This window comes from Camponotus floridanus, unplaced genomic scaffold, assembly GCF_003227725.1.
Source record: "Camponotus floridanus strain SB8 unplaced genomic scaffold, Cflo_v7.5 scaffold10, whole genome shotgun sequence".
NCBI lineage: Eukaryota > Metazoa > Arthropoda > Insecta > Hymenoptera > Formicidae > Camponotus > Camponotus floridanus.
In genome coordinates, this window is record NW_020229215.1 from 2287061 (window position 1) to 2310653 (window position 23593).

Here is a 23593-nt window from a genome sequence, read left to right on the forward strand (position 1 = left end):
TGTGTCTAGAAAGACATATATAATTAATAATATTTTAAAAATACGGTGTGTCATACGCGGAATATGTAAAAAGCATTTTTGGTATAGCTCTATTCAAACTCTTAGTTGCAAAATATCTTTCCATAATGTTTATATTAAATAAAATATTGTCTTAATATAATAGAAAACAATTTCGGAAGAATTAAATCTTAAAGAAAATTAATACATACACTTGATAGACATGTCGAATTGCCGGAATAAATATACATTTATCTTAAATATGTTCTCCTTATGTATTCCGTTTTTTCTTTTTTTTTACTTTAATTTTCTTTTTTTTCCTCTAAGTCTTTAATATTAAATATAATTTTACCATAATTATTGTCTCTGTCATTTTTGCTGGAAATCTTCTACAATTATTAATAGACATAATTAATATCATATAATAATATTTCTCTATATGTCAAGTACAGTGATAAAGTATAGTCTCGTCAATTTATCGAATTAAGTGCACGAGGATTATGCATGCCAACTATATATGTATATGTAGGAGTGACACTTATATATCTTAAACAATATGCAAGTCTTTTATTTTAATTACAGAATGCAACGTACTTAACGTTATTCTTCTCCCCTGTTTTAAAATATCACCTATGATTAATTTATTGTCATTATTTGGCAATTTTTACTATCTAATAATAAAATATAGATAAGCACACTGTGAGGTTTCAAGAGTTCATACAGAGAGAAAGAGCTCGAGTAGTTACATACTCTTTTATATGTATATCCTTTTATTTGTTGCTTTTTAAGGTATAAATTTTGATAAACTATTAATACTCTTTTCACAGAAAAATCGTGCGTGATAGCACAATAAATAAATAAATAAATAAAAAATATATATACGCATATAACACAATTTATTAACATTATCATAATTTCTGTAGATCATAAAAACGCAGGAATGTTAAAAGAAAAATTACTTAATAAATCGGTCTTTAATATTTATACTCTAAATATAAAGTATATGAATGTTAATATTTTTATTTAAAATTAATACGATGATTACGAGAGTATGCAACTTGTTCGAGTCTTAATCTCGAGATTGTTCGACCAGTCTCTAGTTTGTAATATCAGGCACTGGGTCTTAACTAAAAACCTCAGCCTAAATGACGTTACTTTAAAATAACGGCTAATCTATAATCAACTATTATAAGTAACAGCCTTTCTTGAAGAGTAAAATCACGACGAATAGGACGCCGATAGAAAAGAAGAATCAAGAGTTCACGTGTTCTCGATTAGATAGTTTGTAGAGAGAGTTTATTTAACAATAGGAAATCTCGTCCTGCAGTTAAGTGAAAAACAAAGCTAAATCAATTGTTTCCGATCAAACTTTAATTTTTCATATTACATGAACATTTTATTTATTATAGTTCATATGACATAAAGAAATAAATAAGAATTAGATAAAAAAATTGTTTTATTAATAATTAAAAAATTAATAATTAAATCATTCTTAATAATTAAAAAATTCATAATTAAATTGTTTTCTTATTTTTTAATTAGAAAAATATTTCAAAGCAATTAGCGAAAATTGACATGTTCAGTTTTTGACTTAACTGTATTATTTGAAATTAGGATAAGATATATGAAATACTCCTTAAAGAATATATAAAGATAAAAAGGGCTTATTTTTCTCTCTCTCTCTCTCTCTTTCTCTCTCTTTGTAAAGACAGAATTTGAAGTAAATTTTTTTGCATGAAAATATTATCTTTATATAATTCAAAATCCATATTTCAATACTATATATCTCAATAAGTATGTTAAAAATTAAATACTTAAAAAAAAAGAATCTATTTTATATTTCTCAAGAGTCAAATTTATAATTTGTTAAAACTTTTTAACTTCTGACATTAACAAATTGTATTTTTCTATTCAAATTAATAACATCGTTAAATTTTTAATAGAAGAAACGATGAAATATAAATTACGCGAATACATATAACAGATTATAAAGTCTATTACAACTATTATAATAATGGATATAGTTATATATATTCACACATAACATTTTAATGATGTGATAGACAATAAAAATACTACTATTTCGTCGATTAATATTTATTAAAATTTATCAAAAATCTTAAGACAGAATGTGGGAATCAAAGAATAAATTATCAGATATGTCTGTGCATATGTGTTTGTGTTTGCGTATGTGTAGATATTTGCACATAGATATGTGGTATTCAAATATACAAGTATAAAGTTTTTTCGATCAGAACGTCATTTAATATCAAATTATTATACGTATAATTATATATCCAGTTTTTTCTCGCATTTATATTTTTTGTACGAACTATAAAAGCTGAGAGCTGATTATTTCTTCAGCATGAGCTACGGATAAGCCACACAAATAGTTGTTCTACGCGATTTCAATTTTTTTTATAGAGTTGCAAGAAACTTTTACATTTATTGTCATTAAAATGCACTCTTTAACCCTTAAGTGTTTGATCAGCATTTGTTATTGCAATGCTACTTAATTACTCAGGACTGACAGAACTTTGCAAATTTAATAAATACTTTGATAGACTTCGCAGGAGTAAAATATTTAAAGAGACGCACAATAAATTTACGTTACCGATATTGCGTTTAAGATAGTGACAAATGGTACATTTATATTGATTTTCATACGCATTATGTATATTACAATAAACATTTAAACATTTAAGGGTCAAGTGTAACATTGCTTGTACGTACAACTAGCAATCATTTTCACAAAAGCTTCATTCCGCCTTAATTTCATCTTAATTTTTCTTATAAGACATCAGAATCTTCTTCTCCCTTTTTTTGTTTGTTTTTTTTTACCGCAATATAGGCGTATATAGTTTCGTATTAAGAACACAGAATTATTGTACGCACAAACCTTTTCTTAAGAGTAATTATTGTCTTTCATTTTCAATATACATTGGCACAGCGTAGTGCACTTTGATGGATTATCGAAGAATATACTAGAGTTTCTCTCTTACATTAAGTTAATGTACAATGTCAAAATTTGTTAGAGATATAAGTCTTACTAGTTTATTGTCCAAGTATTTTTAAATATTGGAGGAAGCCAGGATGTAATATTTTCTATTTGGCACAACTGCAAACATTCACGTGCAAATATCTTGAAGAATATTTTGCTATATTTTAATTGCTATATTTTAATTGATCCATATTTTTTTCAGATAATAACGAATAGTGAAACAATAATTTCGAAAAAATTAAGCTACGATAAAAGAATCAATTTTTTAAACTGTTTTTTAGATTTATGTAAATTATTTAATGACCATTTTTAATAACATTTTGGAATTTGTAATGATATAACAATGAATAATATGACATGATGTTGAAAAAATCAATTAATATATATAAGCAACATTATAAAATATATTGTCATATATGACAATGTATTATATTTAGGCTGAATATATAGAATGATTGTTATCGTGTTCATAATTTTCATTTGATAATATTAATTATTAATATTAAGCTGATACGATATTTAGGTGACGTTCTGCGAAATAATGTTAAAATTCTGCACGTGAAAGCTGCAATATGACCCAATCCATGCAACTGCATTGAATTGCATTTTCGCGAAGTATTTGACAATTTTCTGGTATCTACGACATACTTTTGAGGGGAAAAAATTTGATTTAATATTTTTAGAGACCTTTTTAATAAAAAAAGATAAAAGAACTATTTTTTTTAACAGAAACAAATCTCCATGGAAAATGTTCCATTTTTCTATGAAGTTAAATTCATTTAAATTAAATATTGTACTTTTGTATGACCGCGAAAAAATGTATAATATCTTTAATGTATTCGAGATTTCAAGACAGTTTTATATTCGATTTAAAAATTTATAGCTTTTCCTTTAAATTATCGCGAGATAAAACGAAAAGAAGTTTGCTTTATGTTAAGTTTCTTTAAGATCAAACATTGTGTAGTTTTATTCTGTATAGATTTAATAAATTCAATATAATTATTCTCTTTTCTTCCTACGTTGGATGTTTTAAAAAAACTTCAAATGCAGAGAAATTTTAAAATCTATGAAATCTATGAAAATGTGCATTATGTCAAATTACTCGCTTCAATGCCGTTGCGAAATCGGACTGCACAAATATAGGAAGCATCGAAAAAATGCATGCATATATCTTCAATCAAAGTCCGATCCGATATGTAAATAAATTGTTTTATCTCATGCATATTTTTAATTCTATCTGCATTAGAGATATGCATGCGATATTCTGATATATTCAAGAAGAATAGCTTTGGCGCTTTTAACCCAATAAGTCCTACTCTTCAAATCTTCTTTCAATATTTATTTTACGCTTTCCCATAAAATTTGCTCGGATTTAAGATTCTTAGTACGATGGAGAACCGTGCTTTTCGCTGAGAAAGTTTCATGATAAAGAAACTCGATTGATTGGGTTAAAATGCACCTTTATCTGCACTTACTTATTGTTGACACAAAGACTTAAAAGTTCGCGCAGATATCCAGATCTTCAGAATGCACGTGATCTTCGAAGTGAGCGTTGTCTTTTACTCTTGCAATTGCAGCTTCGCTATGATAGACCACAACTGGATACAATTGCGTCGTAGAGTCACAAACACTAGTATGCATGCGGCAGTTTTCGGATTTGTACCGTTCCTTTGCAACAATTCGCAGCATACTAAGGTGACATGTATTCTCGCGAGAGGGGCTCGCTCCTCTGTGAAAAAAATATACAAGATATGTTGAATATGCAAATAATTAATTTTAAAGAATATACAAGAAAAATCACAAATATAAAATATTATAATATGTAATAATTAATAATTATAATATGTGATAAGTATTATATTAATTATTACATATTATAATATTTTATATATTTATTACATATTATAATTAATAATTATAATATGTAATAAATATATAAAATATTATAATATGTAATAATTAATAATTATAAAATGTAATAAGTGTTCACGTAAATAAAATATATAAAATATAGATGCATTATATAATATATAATACACAATTCTCGAAGAACCTCGAGCAAAATATAATTTTAAGATGTAAATTAAAATAGAATGACTGTAGTTAGACTGAAATTAGATTGAAGATAAATAGAAAATTGTGGAATCTGAAAAATTGTCATCGTTAATTTTTATAGAACTTTTTATAGAACAAAGAACTTACCGACCAAGCCCGACTGATATTGGGCGTGTAACGTCGCGAATTGTAATCATAATTGACCTTTGGTGTCATCATTTCTAAGAATGTGGGATGATAGGAGAATTGCTTTCGTGATTGTTGCCTACTCGGTTCTTGTTCTTCGTTTAATCGGTCTTTTCCTTTAAATGTGGCAACTTTCTCCATCTCTTCGATTATATGTTGCTTCTAAAGTAATCATTATTTAGATGATTCTTATAAAGACATATTTCAAAAATAAATTTTTAAATATCAATATAATAATATAATTAAATATCAATATAAAATAAAATTTAGGAAAAAATGTAATATTGTTGAAAATTTTTCTCTTTTGTTTTTCGATATTTTTTACAATCAATTAATATAAACGATCTCGTGTCCACAGTACACAAGACAATGGTTTAAGCTAGTGTTCATGAATTAATAATAACACCATGCAAATTTTTATACTGTATCGTAACGAGATTGATTTGAGAGATTAACGAATCGGGAACCGACCTGTAACTCGCGTGCTCTTTCGGCCTTGATGAGATCTTTGAGCTCTTCGAAACTGCCAGATTGAGGGACCTGCGTTTTTGGAGGCGAAAGACCGCCGGCGAAACGGAAGCTATTGACAGGGCGATTATTATTCGGCGAATACGGCCCCTTATTCACGATTCCGTATTGTCGCGTCAGTTCCTCCATGGCTTTTACGCGCGAGGGTCCTCGCATCCCGCTTCGCCATGTGCTCCCTGCCGGGGCTTTATGCACCATCCTCCCGTAAATCGGCGCACCCCCGGCGGCTCGGCTGCGCGGTCGTCCACCGTGTCTCCCTACAATTTTAATGAATTCCTCATTCTTTTAACTCACCCTTTAATCTCTTTCTACGTTAATTTTCCTCTTAAAATACCACCTTGCAACACAAACGCGAAAGAAGACTGCTGGCCGCGGAAATATTCGTGAACTCAACATTTTATGAAGTGAAGGATCGATTAGAAAATAGAGGGGAAAGAATACTTCGATCTTCCTTTAATTCCACGTTCTATTACATGTATAAATTTAATGTGATTTTTAAATATAAATAATGAATTTTAAATATAAATAATGAATCTCTTTGCAACCTTTTTCCTTTTTCGAGGGAGAGATTAGAATAAGTATAATCTCTTGATTAATTAATGTTTGTAGGATCGATTTCTGCGTAAAAAGAAAATTAATGTATTTTAGAATAATTAATTACACGTTATTAATTATTTTAAATTAACAACTGACACAGTTTTGGGATAACAGTCATTCGTGGCATAGCATATCGCGAGAGTTTGAAATAATTGAGATTATAGACATTCTCTGCGTGGGCGGAAATGAGTGACATCAGGTCAAGAAGCGTGTATATTACACCTCGATGGTTGTAAAGGGTTTGAAAAGGGTTGCTGACATTTTGCGTGGGTGAAGCCGCCGCGAATTTCGTGGCCAGTGGCATTATAGCGCTGTGTAGATCGAGCCTTAACAAAATTACGATACCAAAGAAGTTCGATGGTTGTTTTTTGCGCATCATCAGCTAACTATTCGCTAACCATCTGCGATTATATTGGGAGATACGATTGAAAGGCTATATCGGTGTTTAAACACGATAATTAATCTCTCTAACTAGACATGTATACACAAGTGCTCGATTAGATTCGAAAGTAAAGCGTCTATTGATACTAAATTCTTGTTTGATCAGCAATTTTAATTTATGAAATCGCGAAAAATAAGTATCGCAAAAGCAGCACAAGTAACGCAAAAAGTTAGAGACTTAAAAAAATGTTTATAAATGAGTTCAATTCGTTAATGACTTATGATGTGTACGCAATCATCAAGATAAATAATAAACTAATTTTATCTCAGCAAAATCGATTAACTTTAATTGTAGTCTAATTAATTTTCTAAAGACTACATTACCATCTATTTATATTACATAAAAATGTACAGAGGAGATCTAATTAATAATTACTAGTTTAATTAACTATAATACAATCGACCTAGAAACAATAAATATTAAATACACAGAAAAAAAATGCCAAATCAAAACTTATATACTTAAACTAATGCGTTTATTGTTTCGTATATACGCAACAATTTATAATCTTCTTAGAAGAATTTAATAATTTTAAATTTTAACAATATTATAGTCTTATTTTAACATTGCAATTATCACCTCAAGAATATATAATTATTTAATTCTTTAAGAAAATTATAATCTTTGATTTAAAAATGTTATTTTCTATCTATGTAATATTGTTTCTTTTCCATTCAAGAAAATTAAATTTCAAATCATAAGTATATAATTTTTTTGATTGAATTATATAAAATGGTTTCGAGTAAGCAATTATTCAAGCAATTATATTTTTCTTTAAACTAAATATATTTTCAAAAAGAATGTCCTTTTTTCTGTGTACATACTTATTAAATGAGAGACGTCGCATCATTGTAAAATTAATAAATTGAAAAAAAAAATTCTTTTTCTTTTGAAGAAAAGAAAACTCATATCTCGAATAAGGAGTTTCTTGCAGATTCGCGGAAGCAAAAGGGATCAAATTGGCTCTCATTTAATTAAGACCCGCGCGAGGGGGGGAAATTAAATAATTCAAATGCTGCCTGTTAATTGCGCGTCCGCTCCGCGCGATTAAATTTAGATGCGAACAAAGCCCTTGATTCGCTTGCGAGCGTTTTACGAAGCGATAGATAGCCAGCATATATCCCCGATAATTAGTCTGAATCATGTGTACTCGTTAACGTAAGTGCCGGCGCGTAAAGTGGTGCGCTTGACCCACATGTGCGTCGCGTATTTGCAAGATGGTATTGCATCCTGCCCGGCTGTGCAGGTTCTCTCAGCAACTCTCATGGGCTGTGATGCGCTACTCGATAAAACGCACAAAATCGATAAAATGCACACGTTCTTCTCGTTATCCCCGTCCTGTCTGCGATACGCCGAAGAAGATACATTGGGAGAGAGTTCGCGTGTTATTACCGTTTAAAAGGGAGATAAAATTCGGTTCGACTGGGTGCGTACTGTCAGACATATTTAGTATTTTTTACAATGAAATTTCAAGAGCGACAATCAAATTGAAAGCGGATTGAAATTCTATTTAAATCCCTCGCACGCGTAATTTAATTTACTAAGTAAGTACACGCAGTCGGAAAGAAAATTATACAAAGTAAGTTTGCTTACCTTCCAATTCTTCCCGGAATTTCAGTCGTGTAGGCGCGACAACATCTGCGTAAGGCCAATTAGTTGTTTTTAATTTTTGCGAATTCTCTAGTTTCTCGTGCGTTAAAAGGGGGAAAATTACATCTATCCATGCGGGGGACGGCAAAAGCGAATTTCCGAGCTTTCAGGAAGACTTGGCGTAGGTACGGTTGCGGCTAAGGCGTGAAAGAAGCGCATAAGGTGTATCCTCACCTCGCGTGTATCCTCTAGAAAATTTAGTGCGATCGGGAAGCGCGGTGCGCGGCCATATATTGGGATTGTACGAGTACATCGAATATCCGTTGGTGGTTTTAGCGGCTCTGCTCTGTCTCTTGGTGTACCTCCACATGGCTCGCAGCTCGTCGCACGTCGGCTCGCTCAGGCCCAGTCGTTTGTCGCCGATGTCACCGTTACTTCCCGGCTGCGGATCGATGAATCGTATACCTGCGACAAGCGACCCGCTCGTGCACGTCAGGACGAAGGCGATGCACACCGCTGCGGAGCGCATTTTCTAAAATCATCAAGTCAAAATCGAATCGTCATAGACACTATATTAAGATAATCGAAGAAAGGGAGGCAGAGAGAAGCTTCTTATATTTTTTTTTTTTTCAAAAGTTACTTTTCTAAATTTGATTTCACGAGGGAATTCTTTTCTAACACGGTGTAGAAGTAACGATAAGGATTAAATTAAATTAAAACAGCAAAAAGTCTGGGATCTTGGCTTTAATATTTCATTCTGTTTTTGCCTCTGAGGGGTGTGAAAGAAAGGGAGCGTGGATTTTATGATGTCGCGTAAAAAAAAAAAGAGTCATAAAGCAAGTTTCTAAAATTCTTAAGTCCTCGGATTTATTCAGGCGTAAATTTCAATCATAAAATATCGTGCTTTTATGTCAGCTTGCGTGTGCACATTTCACTCGTTGAGTTTAAAAAGTCGTGTAAAATCGACGTGATATTTTACAATCTCTAACTCATTCATAAGTAACGATGTATAACGTATATTTGCAAATAAGAATAAAACCCAGCGACGTAAAATTGTATGGAGCAATATATTGTTGACTCGGCGAACTGTCGAAATGCTTTCTGCTGCCAACGGCAAATTCAGCTAAGCGTGCCCAACAAATAAAAAATCTCGAAACTTAGCAATATACCATGCCAGATATACGACCCAAAAAAGAAATATATATATTTCGATGCACTTTATCAATATACATGGTTGTTACCTCGAAGCTACTTTTATACAATTTCTCAAAATCGTTAAAATGCAGTTTTACGGATACGCATTGTGAATCTCGAGCGATTATCGGATTCGACTTTTCAATCAACTTGAATTAATCTAGTATATAAAATATAAAAAGTTTGCAATGTATAAATGATTGGAAATAATATAGAATATAATAGATTTTTTATATATTTTTATTGCATTAATAGATTTATGTCTTTTATGAACGGATATTTTTATTAAAATAATGTTTGTGATTGAATTAAAAATAATTATTAAATATTGATTGGTGCTAAAAAAAGTACCCGTTATTGTTACAATAACGAGGAACATTTTATTATTATTTTTATATAATCCTAATATTATTTCATATTCCTCTGACATTATTTTATACTGTTCCATTTTATATATGGATCATGAATTGAACCGTGACGAAAGAACGATTTTTTCTTTGATGATTTGACGTTTCCATGATTTTCATATCGATTTCTTACAATTTAAACAAATTTAATCATACAAAATCGAGTGCTTTTATCGGGGATGCATAGGTTGATTGCGCGCAGAGCAACAAGCTGTTTGCGCCACGATCGTAATCTGCATTAATTAAGTACTAGCGCGTGTCGAGTGGTGAACCATGAATTCGAGAAGGCTGAAGTATACTAATGGCGCTCGTCCTCGAGAATTTGTACCCTATCGAAAATTCGATGACATCTATTTCAATCAAATAGAGACTGCGCGACCTACCGTCAATCTCCTGTTTTTCGAGTGACATCGATGAATCGAGTTAGAGGACCAAGTTTCCGATTTGATTGCATCTCTGGAATTTTCGAAACTTTTTCGGATCGCTTAAGAAAGCTCTTAATTTTACAAATTGCGGAAAATATCGGGAGCACTCGACACGAACGATCCTTGCTCTTGTACCGATTAACTTCTTCGACTGATACATTGCTCGGCTCTTGCCGGGGCAATTCTTGCGAAAAAAGGATTACTTGTTCTAGGAAACTTTGACGTTGAATGTGAAGGATTGCCTTTTTCTTTCGCTCATTTTTCTTCAGTCTGATAATTATAGCACACGTGAGATCGCTTGTAATTCCCTTGTACGGGAATTATTTTTCTCAAATATTGGAAATTAAATGTTACGTTTCGTGGCGTCGATATTTCGCATTATTATATGTGAAATCAAGGATCTTACATCTAATTATTATATAGCCTATGAGATATATATTTCGAAATTTTGTTTTTTAATACAATATTATAATACAATATTATAATATAATTACACAAATATATTTCGTTTTGCCTATATAATTATATAATACAGTCGTTATTGATTAATTAAGCTGCAATAACATAGCTTTTCGTGGTTTCAGCAAAATTGATAGGCTAGTTTCGATGTATAGGAATATTGAATGAAACACGCTTGTGTGGGTGGAAGTACGAAATCCAATTAGGAATAATTAGCTTTGCGAGATGCACCTCGACGGTATTTTAATCGCGCATCACGTCATTGATTCGTTTCATCGGCCGGCTGATCGTAGGATGCAATCCGGTAAAGCATAACGGAATGCGCATCGATGCGATGGAAAGTATGGAAACGGCGGAAACGGTTCGCTGCCGCGGAAGCTTTCATTGTTCCACTGCGAAAAGCTAGTATTTTGGGATATCAATCGCGTCATAAAGCTTTCGTTATTCGAAGAATAAAAATGATAGCTTTCGTTATTCGAAGAATAAAATGAATTAAATAAATGAAATAAATTATTCGAAGAATAAAAATGATAGCTTTCGTTATTCGAAGAATAAAAATGAACCTAACCGCCCCTCATTTCTAGCGTTTTGGCATTAAATAATCTGCGAAATATAATATATGATATTCTTTTGAATCTTTTCTGCGCGATTACGTAGATTATAAAGAATATAAAGGATGCAATATTTCTTTTACTTTTTGAGAGCGAATAAATTTTTCTCAGATATTTCTCCATTTTTCTCTCTTCTCTTTTTTCCTTTATTATGTGATACATATTATTTAAAACCGTCTGTAATAAACTATCGGTGACTGGTGTAGGTGTACAAATATATATTCATAGATATGTATAAATGTATGGATTATGATATGATATATTACAGTGAATTACAGTATTTGTGTGCGATCAGTCGATGTCGAATGAACTTCGAAGAGAACTATTGAACTGGAATTCGGGTCAAATTGTCAATTTTGTTTTATATTTAGTCTCAAGTTTAATCGTCATAACAGCATAATCTTATATTACAATGATATATTTTGCATAGTTAATATATTAATTAATTGATGAAGAATAATTTAATATAATAATTAATTGATGAAGAATAATTTAATATAATAATTAATTGATGAAGAATAATTTAATATAATAATTAATTGATGAAGAATAATTTAATATAATAATTAATTGATGAAGAATAATTTAATAATTAATTATTTTGCAAGATGTCGGGAATAAACGAGAATTTTTTTTTTTTCTTAGTATTATACGGTTTAGCACATGTATATGTATTTTACGTTTACGTGACCACATATGCACGTGCAGCGGAATTAAAATGCAAATTCCTGAACGGATTAGTGAATGTTATTGCATTTTTGCGGAGAGATCTTGTGTGAGTGTATATGTGTGTGTTTGTATTATTTCGCATTTATATTCATAACACACGAAATTTACCTCTTTATTATCAGTGATATTCCTCATCAATAAATGTGTATATATAGCAACGTACAAGATATACTGCTATGTGTATTATCGGATTTTACTTATTAGGATTTGTGACGCTTTTTATCAGAATGACGCGTGCTTTCATTATCATTAGATTGTAATGCCTCATATACGATTGCACTTTTTATGACAAAACTGCATAAAAGATAAGATGAAAGCAATAATTATTGCGATTAATTATTAAAGAGTAATAATAATAACATGGAAATAATTACATAATATCAAAATAATTACATTACGAAGATTTGCGGGTACATAAATCTAACAAATTACGCGTATGAGCTTTTAATAATATATTATCATGAGACAATTATATGAATGAAATAAAATACAGAATTAAATATATGCAGATATGTTAAATAAAGTTTTAAATGTGTCCTTTTGCAAAAATATGGATGTCTTTACGTGTTCAATATTTTATTATGCAGGAAATTTTCTAGCTTATTTTATTTATAAAGTATAATACAAGTTTTTAGATATTAGAAATTTTATTTAGAATTTTTTTTTATGATATAGATATTTCTTTTTGAAAGATTATTCCGTTATACTAAACGCATGTTTCCGCATTGCTAATATTTAAATTGTTACGAGAACAATTGCTTTATTCGATATGACAAATATATATTCGAGTTCCTGTGGCAGAGATTCGACATCATGATTTATTATTAAACTGTCGTAGCCGAGGTCGAGCAACATGTGTTTTCATAAATATATTCCGAAGGACCAGCATGTATATCGGAGAATGGTCTATGAATATTCAAGCTTCGCACCTGCATCGTCATCAATTCAATTCTTGCAATTTTATAGACAGTTACTTTGTCGAAGATTTATGAGAGAATCGAAAAGATCAATCGATAGGAATAACTTTTCGCGAGAGGTGTAAAATTGCAACAAAGTAACGAACTCGTGAAAAATTCCAGTATCTGGAAACTATTTCTGGAAACACGACTGTTCGCGGAAGATCGATTCTTTGAATAATATAATAAAGTACTTCCGCAGTTTTCAATCATGCTTCACAGAAATGGAAATCTCGCATATAAGCACGAAAATAATATCGATATCATGTTTCTAGAATTATGGATTTGCAGTATGATTCCTTGCTCGATATCATTTGACATTTCTTTTTATAAAATTCTTATTTCTTTTTATTTTATGAAACGCATAATCTTTATAAATTTTCGGATAAATTCGTTCTACGTTATTAGTATTCTTTTATATAGTAAATAGTTGTATTAAAATAAATAAGAATAATTGAATGTTAATATTATAAGATTATATTAAAGTTTTTAACGATATCTAATTCGAATATTATGCTTACTTTGAATTTTACAGAGAAAATGCATTTCTCCACTCGAGAGCAATTAATTTTGAATGGAAACAAGTTCTCACTTACACATACACACACACACACACTCACGACCATTGCATATAAAATTACATTTGTAGAGCGGAAATGTGCTGTTTGTGAAAAGTGACGTTGCCATGAATAAAAATGTAGTTCTCTGGAAAAATTCCGGATTTTGCGATAAACGATGTATATATATATATATATATATATATATATATATATATATATATATATATATATATAAACCACTTTAATGCACCTTGCATCACTGTTCCCTCAATACAGCATGAACAAATATGCTCGGAGCTGGGCATGTATATAATTGAAGTGTAGCTGCTGTAAATCCGCCCGCGCGATATTCTCGGTCTTATTTGTCGACGACAGCTGGCTACGACATTTGCTCCGTTTAAATTAGGTCGCGAAAAAAAGAGCGCTAATTACGTATAGATTTATTTATTCTTTGCGAAACTAACAGCTTATGCAATATTTTGTTTAGAATTCTTTTTAGTCTTTTGTTGATTAATTAATTTTTTTATTTTAATCTAGAAATAGAATTTTTCTCACAATATCGCGCCTTAATTATTTCACGATATTGGAAGATAAGACACGAATTTTGGTAAGTTTGCAGGTACCTCTCGACTTTCATTCCGCGTGAACGGAAATTGGCTGACATCTTGACGAGGGATAAGCGCGCGAGGGCGGGAATATTGCGGTACTTTTATTTACTCCGGAGAATCGATCCTTCATTCAGACGATTCATTCAGGATCGTCTTTGGTCAACAGACCGTGGCAATTACTGTCCGAAATGACTGTTCGAGCTTTATCGGAACTCATAGTAGCCGCTTTAGAGAAAATGAAATTGCCAATGGCAAAACTTTTACGCTCGGAATTTCTCTTGGAAAAGCACTTAAAGTTAGTGTGTCTACTTCTTCACTTGTTGTCAGTATTATCTATTTTATTTTACAGTATACTTTATAATTTTTATATCTCTCAGTGGAGGAAAAACTTGAATTCTTAACGTTGCATATTTCACACATGAAACATATTGATTTGTTAAATATATTCATATCATTAATAGTTAAATTATTTTAATTTTAAAAGATAAAAGAGAAAAATAGAAATATAATATCTTGTTTTATAATCGCGTATTTTTTTTTTTATTTTCGAATAATGAAAAAATCATGTAAAACGTACAACATATATGGTATTATATAATCAATGTTCTCATTCTCTATAATTTACAGCGTTATTATTTAAATCCTGGTAAATACGTAATTAAGCCCAATCTAATGTTGCGCGTGGAAATGTCGGATTAAATCATTTTACGTGGAAATTTCTACTAGAATAGCGATGCACATCACATGTGCTGTTTATTTGCAACGCATTTAATCGAGAAACAGTGGAATATATACTTGCGACATACATGAAACAATAAGAAACCGCAATAGATATCTCAAAGGCACTGTCATTTCAATGCTGCAAGGCCAGGAAAACGGCATCTCTTATCTCTATGCACTCGATCAGACATAAGGGAACAGAATGAATTATTCATTAATATCGTAAGCGTTCAGCGTAGTATGTGAAATGGGATATACAGGGATTAATAGAAAATTGACGCGTAAATGAAAGATCCGTCATGCTATCAATATATTCCATATAATCTTTTATATTTATTATAATAATTTAATCATGTATAGCTATTGGATATATAATTTCAAGATGCGATGTGTTATACAGAGGCTATTATAAATCAATTTTTAATATTCGGAGACAGATTGTTAGGATTTTTTAATTTACAATTGAGAGAATTCAATTTATCATTGGAACCATTACGAAAATTGTCGCGAATAAAACTATTATTATTTGAATCATGCATTGAACCGTCATAATCCATTTGAAATTAATCGTTTCTATGGCGATGTACGAATTCGCAACCGCACTTGCGAGAAATATTTGCCATTCAACTGGTAAATTGTTAGCCTTAGAATTCTCCTGGAAACTCTTGACGGTATATATATGGTCAAAGTTGTATAAAGCAAATTATTCCCAGTGACAATTCAAAGGTGGCTATCTCCAGGCTGTTCGCTGAACGCGAGGGCCTAAAGTCAAGTAGTACTTCGTAAGCCACACGCAACGAGCTCGTCGTATTTGTTCCCCTACGAGCGTTAAAGGCAATCTATCTTGTTCTTCTTGTTGTTATATATTCATTGGTACTCTTCGTTTAGCGCAAACGTGACACACAAAGCTCTCTTAACGGTAATTCGCAATATTCTGCATTCGTTCAATTCGTATTATATGTATGCACACGCAAATAAAATCATTAATTATAAATTTATCGAATCAGAAACTTTTATAATTAAGAATTTAATTCAAAATTTTGCGGAACAAAACAAAAATTGCTCTATTTAAACATTCATATACATATACATATATCCGATTGATATTTCAATGAAATGCATAAAATGTATGAATGGATTTGATGGTTTATAGGTTTTTATACATGTAGTAAAGAAATATATTTTAAAAAAAACTGATAATTTTATTCCATGCGACGAAAGAATTTATTGAACTACTTTTTTTACTTTAGTCATATTTTTTTACATATTACACAATATTTGATTCTCCATATATTTAAATATCGATTACATTAAAAAAATACATTAAAAAAATATATTAAAAGAATATTTTATATACGTATGATGGATATATCTTCAAAAATGGATTATTATACGCTGGAAAAAATAAAAGATTTCAGTTTGTCAAAAAATTCTTTCCGTAAAGAAATTCCCGATTTCTAAATTGCTCTTATAGGGGCATTATCTTGGAAAATGAGAGCAAGATAAATTCACTTTGATGTGTTATACAAAGCTGTATTCGCCTGAGAAGCTCAAAGGATTTTTCTATCTCTTTATATTTTTTTCTATTTTTGTAAAGAGTTGGTTATAAAAACAGTCAAATGAAAGGTCCAATATCTATACATAAATATTACAATTTTTAAATCAATCATCATAATATTTCCTGGATTAATTGGTAGAAAAGAATCAACGCGCATTTAATATTTGCGTACACTAGATTTTGATATTTTATATTGTATAGAAATTTATGATTGATTATTTCTTGCGGCTGATTGTTTTATAGATAAATTATAATGAAATTCTCTCGCGTTTGATTTCTTTTAGTTAGTATATATAATATAATATATACTTTTTATAAATATTAATAGTGGTGAATTATATTATTACAATTAATTTACAATTTAAATGTACAGTAAAAATCTTATTACATTCATATTTAATCTAAATATCTTGAATATGTATACATTATTTAATTAACTATTAAATTAAAGTTTGATAAACTTTTGATAAAAGCTAAAATAGATCGTTTTTAAGTATTTCTTCTCATTCGTATGATCGCAAATAAACAGTAGATTAGAGGAAATCTTAGAGGGAATGAAATCTTACATAATTAGACAAAAGTTTAAAAAGGAATATGTATGATTCATGGAGCAAAGAGATGACAATATTCTATAATGCCTGATTTTATCTATGCGCGGCCTTTTCACCGTATCTAGGCGACATCGCGTGCAATAAAAGGACTCCTGACGACCTGAAGCGATGATCCTGGATGATGAATGTGCTAAACAGCGCGTCAATATAAAAGAGATAACGGTAAATGCTGCGAATATATGATTCGATCGTAAATCTCCTTCATGTGCCCCCGCACATCAATACAATCACACCTCTCGACATTTTGGTTCTCACATTTTAACATTTTTGCGCAAATTTTATTGGAGTTTCTATAGGATGAAAGATGAAATCGATGTAATAAAAAAAACGCACTAAATTAATACCTGCAACATAAGCGAATAATAAATGCGAGCGAATAACGTTTTATGTTTCATTAATTTTCCGCGTAAAATTTGTAAGACTAAATTAAATTAAAAGATAATAAAGGATATGTTTATTCTTCTACTCCATGATATATAATAAATATTAATTGCTTTTTATAAAAAGATTATTTTAGCAACGATTTTAAAATCTAATTAAGTTATTTTATAAAAACTTAAATATAAATTAAAAATTTTAGTTTTAATTTTATATTTAATTATTTATGAAATAATTTTTCCAAGTTGTCTTTAATTACTGTAGTCCAGGCCTGCGACTGATTAATACTTTTCGGCTGATTTTAGTTATTCTCATCTCTATTTCTTTTGTTTTATAGCATCTAAATTGCTCGTAAGATCGCTCGAGCGTTTTATTTAAAGGTCAATCATGGCCCGTTCAAGATCCATTGACATAATGGGGATATTATTATTTATTAGAAGGATCTTGAGATGTAGTCTCTTTATGGCATTGTGTTTGCCGTTTTTTACGGAAAACCAGTCAAAAGCCAACATGCAATGCATCTCCACTGGCACTCACTTGATCAACAAGCGGCCATTAAAAAATCTGTCCATCTCTGGCAATCGGCATTGCATCTATTGAAGACATCGCTTTGGAATCGTATATGACTGTGTTATGTAGCGGCATTAAGTGTGAGGACTGGATAGTTTAGTAGTTTATAGCAGTTGCCCGGAAAGCAAAAGACTCGAGTTTGAATTCCAGCCATTTGCGCTCGCTATTTTCCAAGTCCGCAAATATTGTCTTCTAGCAATTATTTGTCAGACTGAAAAATGTGTAAGGGCTCTGCACACAGATATACGTCAATGCTGTTGCCATGGATGGATTGTTTCTCTATCACTTGTTGACCGAATGAGCGTATAGACATGCCTGATTTTCTCCCTCACACATATATCCCTATCTTTATTTTAGAGAATGAAATAATGTATAGAATAATATACAGTTGAAGTCCCCCATATGATTTATAATTAATACCTTCCTGAAATTAGGACAGTAATTATATGAGACTTATTATTGTTATTATTATTGTTATTATTATGTTATAGAGTTAAAAGAAATATACTCCCAAAGAAATATACTCCCTCTCTTATACTTTTCGTTCTTTTTAAAATTATTATAATAATTAAAATTATTATTATTATAATTATTATGAAATTAGAACACTAAAATGGAATACATATTAATACACACACACACACACAACACACACACACACACACACACACACACACACACACACACACACACACATACACATTAATATGTATTTCATTTTAATATTCTAATTTTATAATAATTATAATTATAATAATAATTTTAAAAAGAATGAAAAGTGCAAAAGGGAAAATATGTGCCAAACGATTTGCAACGATTTGCAATATCATTCTTTGAGCATCCTACATCTCCGTTAGAACCTTAAAGAAACAAAAGAAGAAGGCACAGCAGTAGACAAAATCAGCTGTAGTATCGGTCGCAGGCCTGCAGTATCCGATTAATTTTTCTGTTACTTTGTGTGTTTCCATTTATAATTTTTTATTTTTTTATTTAAAAAAATTATATTATTTTTTATGTATTTTTTAAATCTTATTGTGTGTATTTGAGAATTTTTGAATTCATATGATTCTGATAAAGAGAAAAGTTTGAAAATTGCCAGAATATATTTTTGCCTCTTGTAAAGTGGAAATAAATATCTGTTAATAGATTTATTGTAATTTTTATATTACGTTATGCATATTATACATTTATATGTATATATAATTTCTTTTTATGTTAAAACATTTTATTTATTAGTTTTTAACAAAATAGTAAACTAAACTCTCTTTTATATTTTATGTTTTATTCAAAGCGATGCGAATTTTTTATGTCGCTGGACAAATTTTTGCCATAAAATCTGTCTTTTTTGTTTCTCATCGCATCATTGACTGATGACCTTTCGTTAATATTGATTCGTTTATGTTTGACAAATAAAGTCCATTTCGCAGAAACTGGCTTGAATAAAAACTTCAACGCTTCTTATATTGCCGAGATTAAAGCATGATCGATAAATACGGAGAGTTGCGTGAACGATTTAATTATTAAAGAATAAAGAGATTCCTGTTGCTCAAATCATCGTAATAATTTTTTTTCTATCTCCTTAGTGCATCATGTCAATCGTGATTCCGGTAGAAGTTACATGGTTCACAAATCATTCGAATTTCGACAAGGAAATAGCAAAAAATTGCGAAGCCGATTTGCGAGATAGAAAGAGGAAGAGAAATTATATGATTTTTCTCGAAGCCTTTTTCATACGCGTTGAAATGGAAGGGTTGCAACAAGTGAGAGATTTAAATCCGACAGTATGGCCCCGGATTATTTGTTGCATGCAAACATACAGCAGTGCAATATATGAAATGCACGAGTATTCATATATATACCGTGTAATATATTTATAATATAATAGTATCCTGCATTTTTAAGTGAAACATTCCACTTTTTATTTAATGTGTTTTGTATACTTTATAATTTGTCCATATGAATTTTTATTTTGTCAAATATGAAATATAAGAATAATTTTAAGGCAAAATAATTTTATTAAACTTTTATTAATTTTCTCTTTATATATGAAATAAAAAAAATATAATACATATTTAATTAATATATTGTCACAATAGATCATTGATTGCAAAAACAACGTAACGTATTGCTATAGTAATAATCATTTCGCTGCTAAATTGCATTTATGATTGATCGCGCCAAATATATTTCATTTGTTATCGATATTTGTAGTACAATTTAGGGATTATACAAAATTGACCACATTTGTGCGCGAGTGATATTTTGCAAATGCTGTCAATCATATTAGACTAACGTGCACCTACGCAGGGATAATATTACCGTATTTACCTCGTGTTTATTCATTACATCGATGTTGTGTCGACGCACTTTATCGAAGTTAAGCCATGATTAATGGCTGACAACGAAGCATGTAATTAAGATGCAAAACTCATCGTGCAAGTCGTATATCACGGAGCGTAATCGAATCTAATGCGATTCGTTGCACCTTTTGCATCCTTTATGAGTAAAAATAAAAAGTAAAAGCTTCTCGAGCTAATTTGCAAATATATTTTTTTCGATATGGTAACGATGTGACACAGGGTGGGATGACGCGAGATTTTTTTGTCGCTTGCGCGTGAAATGTCATATGTTAAAAAAAACGCACCAACGTTTTTCAGCGATCGACAGCTTCCAATTTTGGAACTGACCTACTTTTGATCGTGCCGAATGGGACAGTAGGGATTTTATGGTCATTCATATATGAACGTAGTAACTCTCGCGGTGTTAATCATAAAATGTTCTATTCTCGTTCAAGGCTATTAGCTATAGAAGTGCCGTGCTTTATATTAACTGAACGAGCGAGAAAACTAATCGTGAACTCTAGCAAATCTGTCAGATTATGAAACGTAAACATGATTAAGTTCTTTAACGTTTTTAAATTTTATTTGCAATTTTCTAAAGTAAAACCGTAGCAAAGCGATCTCTTTTTAATTCAATTACGTTATCGCTTCTTATATGTACTTTGTTCTGTATTTTTTATTATAAAATATATCTATACGAGTATTATATACATTTACACAGGATATTAAAAAAGTTTATAATCTATAAAGAGTAGATATAGTACTAATATAAGTTGAACAAGTTAGGAATATAGACTGAAAAGTCAAATCTGTCAGAAATAGTCTTAAAGTATATAATAATAAAGCAAATGACTTTCTTGACTCTATTTGTCACATGCAATATAAAGGCGAAGGATTATCTTGTATATTTTTATTCAGATATTTGCGGAAAATATTCTATATAAAAAGATACATAAGATTTATATCAGCAAATCTCTCTTCTCCAAGTTTGTGAGATGATTCGAAGGAATCCAAGAATACGAAATTGATATCGTTCAAATGAATAAAAGAAAAATAAAATTAAAAAAAAATAGAACATTTTTCTCTTTATTTTTTTGTAAATACGATCAGAAGTAGAATAGAGAAGATAATCTTTTATTTTCACATTGCGTGAAAATTAAAAGCAAGCAAGTTACTCTTTTACTTTATTAAAATCGAAAATTATTTTTATAGCTTTGACAGAATCGATTTTTCGATCTATATTTTTGATCGGAGTATTTTTTTACTCGAGATAATGAATATTTTTTGTATAATGTTATTTTCAAAATATATATATTATTTTCAAAATATATATATTTTTTTAAATTAATGATTATAATAATTAATCGAAATATTCATTTAAAACTATTTTTAAAAATCATTATCTTTACGTAGAAACCAATAATTAAGTATGTTAAATGAAATTTTACATTTGCTTGAAAACTTATCTATTTTCTAATTTATCATCTAATCTGTCAAGAAGTCATATCTATCATCCGTTATTCGTTCTCTCGCGCGACATATTTCGCGTTCCGCGGACTACGTCTCTGTTCTAATTCTCCCGCTCTAATTCCGACAGCCTCATTAGACACAATTACGTGCCTCCTCGTCGCTTCAGGATCCCGGTACCCTTCCCCGAGCATCATCGCCTATGCTGCAACGATGGCATAACAGGTTGTGCGTCACGGGGAGAAGCGCGTACGCCTAATTCTCATCAATCGGCGACGAGCGCGCGGCGCGAAACGCGCTCATGTCAGTTATGACATTCCGACAGCGACATTGGGTGCATCGCGGATCGCTTGCTAGTTCTAGTAGTAGCTCCCTTCGGCTCGCGCGGTCTCTCTCTGTTCGAGAAACTATCTCTAATATCAACCCTAATATAGTACATACCAATTCGCCTTCACCATATGCAAAAGTCGGGAAAAAAATCGCGGTCGTCGACAGCAGAAACGACACGTGAAACACGAGTATAACCGTGGTGTGTGGCGATTATACGAGGGTGACGTGCCGGAGGGTGAAAGAGCAAGAGGGTGTGTAAAAAGGGACGGAGAGACGATGCGCGTTGGCTGGCTGGTGAATGAACGAGAATTGGATTCACTAACCTGCCTGTGTGCCTGTCCGCCGTGTCCGGAAACCGAGAAGCGACTGAGAGAGGTGGTAGCGTCGAGGCGACTGTCCGCGGCCCCACTGCCTTGGCCGTACGAAACCCACCCCCGCGGCGGCACCCGCTTCCCTCCCTCCGCCACCCCCGTCGTCGTCGTCGCCGATCCTGCCGCCACGTCGCCGGGGTCCCTGTTCCTTTCACGAAAACGGGGATGCTCTTCGGGGCTTCGCTCTCTCTCGCCCCGTTCATGCTCTCGTTCGGCCCATTTCCTCTCTCTCTCTCTTCCTCCCTCTCGTACGTTTCTCCCTGCCACCCTCATTCGAACCATCTGTCACATTCTTCCCCCTCTCCGCCTCTTTCGCTCTTCCGTTTCGCTCTCTCCGTCACGCTCTCCGCATTTCTTCCGTTTCTTTTTCGGGAACTCCACCTTCGCGCAGGATTCCTCCCGCCATCCCTTCCGTCGCGTCTGCTAAATTTTCCCCCTGAAAACCATGCTATAAATGTACGTCCGGGAAACTGCACCCCTCTTGGCAGTGACGTAGTTGTCGATCGGGGGGCCCTCGCGCCAGACAATTGATAATCGATCATTTAATTGTCAATCGACCTTGTTACAATATTTTTTAAAATATAACGAAGGATCCTAGAAACTTGATATGTATGTGTATGTGCGGGATTGAATTTGCAGGAATTAAAATGAATATTCGAGTGATTCGAGTCTGAATTATTTGGATCTTTAAAACCGGAGTAAAATCAAGATATATTTTCTTACCTTCGGGAAATAAATATAAAGAGATAATTCGGTCTTTCCTGATTTTTCAATTAGATGCAAATATCATTTATCAGTTTTGTACATGCAACTACTGTGAGAAATAAATGAATGAAAAATAGTCAACTACAAAGATTTAAAACACGATCCTGAAGTTCTAAATTGCGTCAGTGACTTGACACAG

At 31.5% G+C, this 23593-nt stretch overlaps 1 protein-coding gene across 1 annotated transcript; it reads right to left on the reverse strand.

Moving 5' to 3' along the window:
* Window positions 1-3812: 3812 nt before the first annotated feature.
* LOC105257086 lies at window positions 3813-22853 on the reverse strand. Its single transcript, XM_011267462.3, has 6 exons — window positions 22642-22853; window positions 8631-8928; window positions 8400-8444; window positions 5711-6024; window positions 5201-5401; window positions 3813-4727 (listed from the first exon to the last, which is right to left on the reverse strand). Exons 2-6 carry the CDS (start codon window positions 8923-8925, stop codon window positions 4689-4691), a joined length of 894 nt encoding a protein of 297 aa, XP_011265764.2. The 5' UTR covers window positions 8926-8928; window positions 22642-22853; the 3' UTR covers window positions 3813-4688.
* Window positions 22854-23593: the final 740 nt, after the last annotated feature.

Excerpts from the sequence above, each read along its gene's own strand:
- LOC105257086 (XM_011267462.3), bottom strand. The coding sequence starts at position 8,925 with ATGCGCTCCGCAGCGGTGTGCATCGCCTTCGTCCTGACGTGCACGAGC. Across the intron at positions 8,445-8,630 it reads TTCTAGAGGATACACGCGAG|ATGTTGTCGCGCCTACACGA; the intron begins GTGAGGATACAC and ends GGCCTTACGCAG. Across the intron at positions 6,025-8,399 it reads ATTCCGGGAAGAATTGGAAG|GGAGACACGGTGGACGACCG; the intron begins GTAAGCAAACTT and ends TTAAAATTGTAG.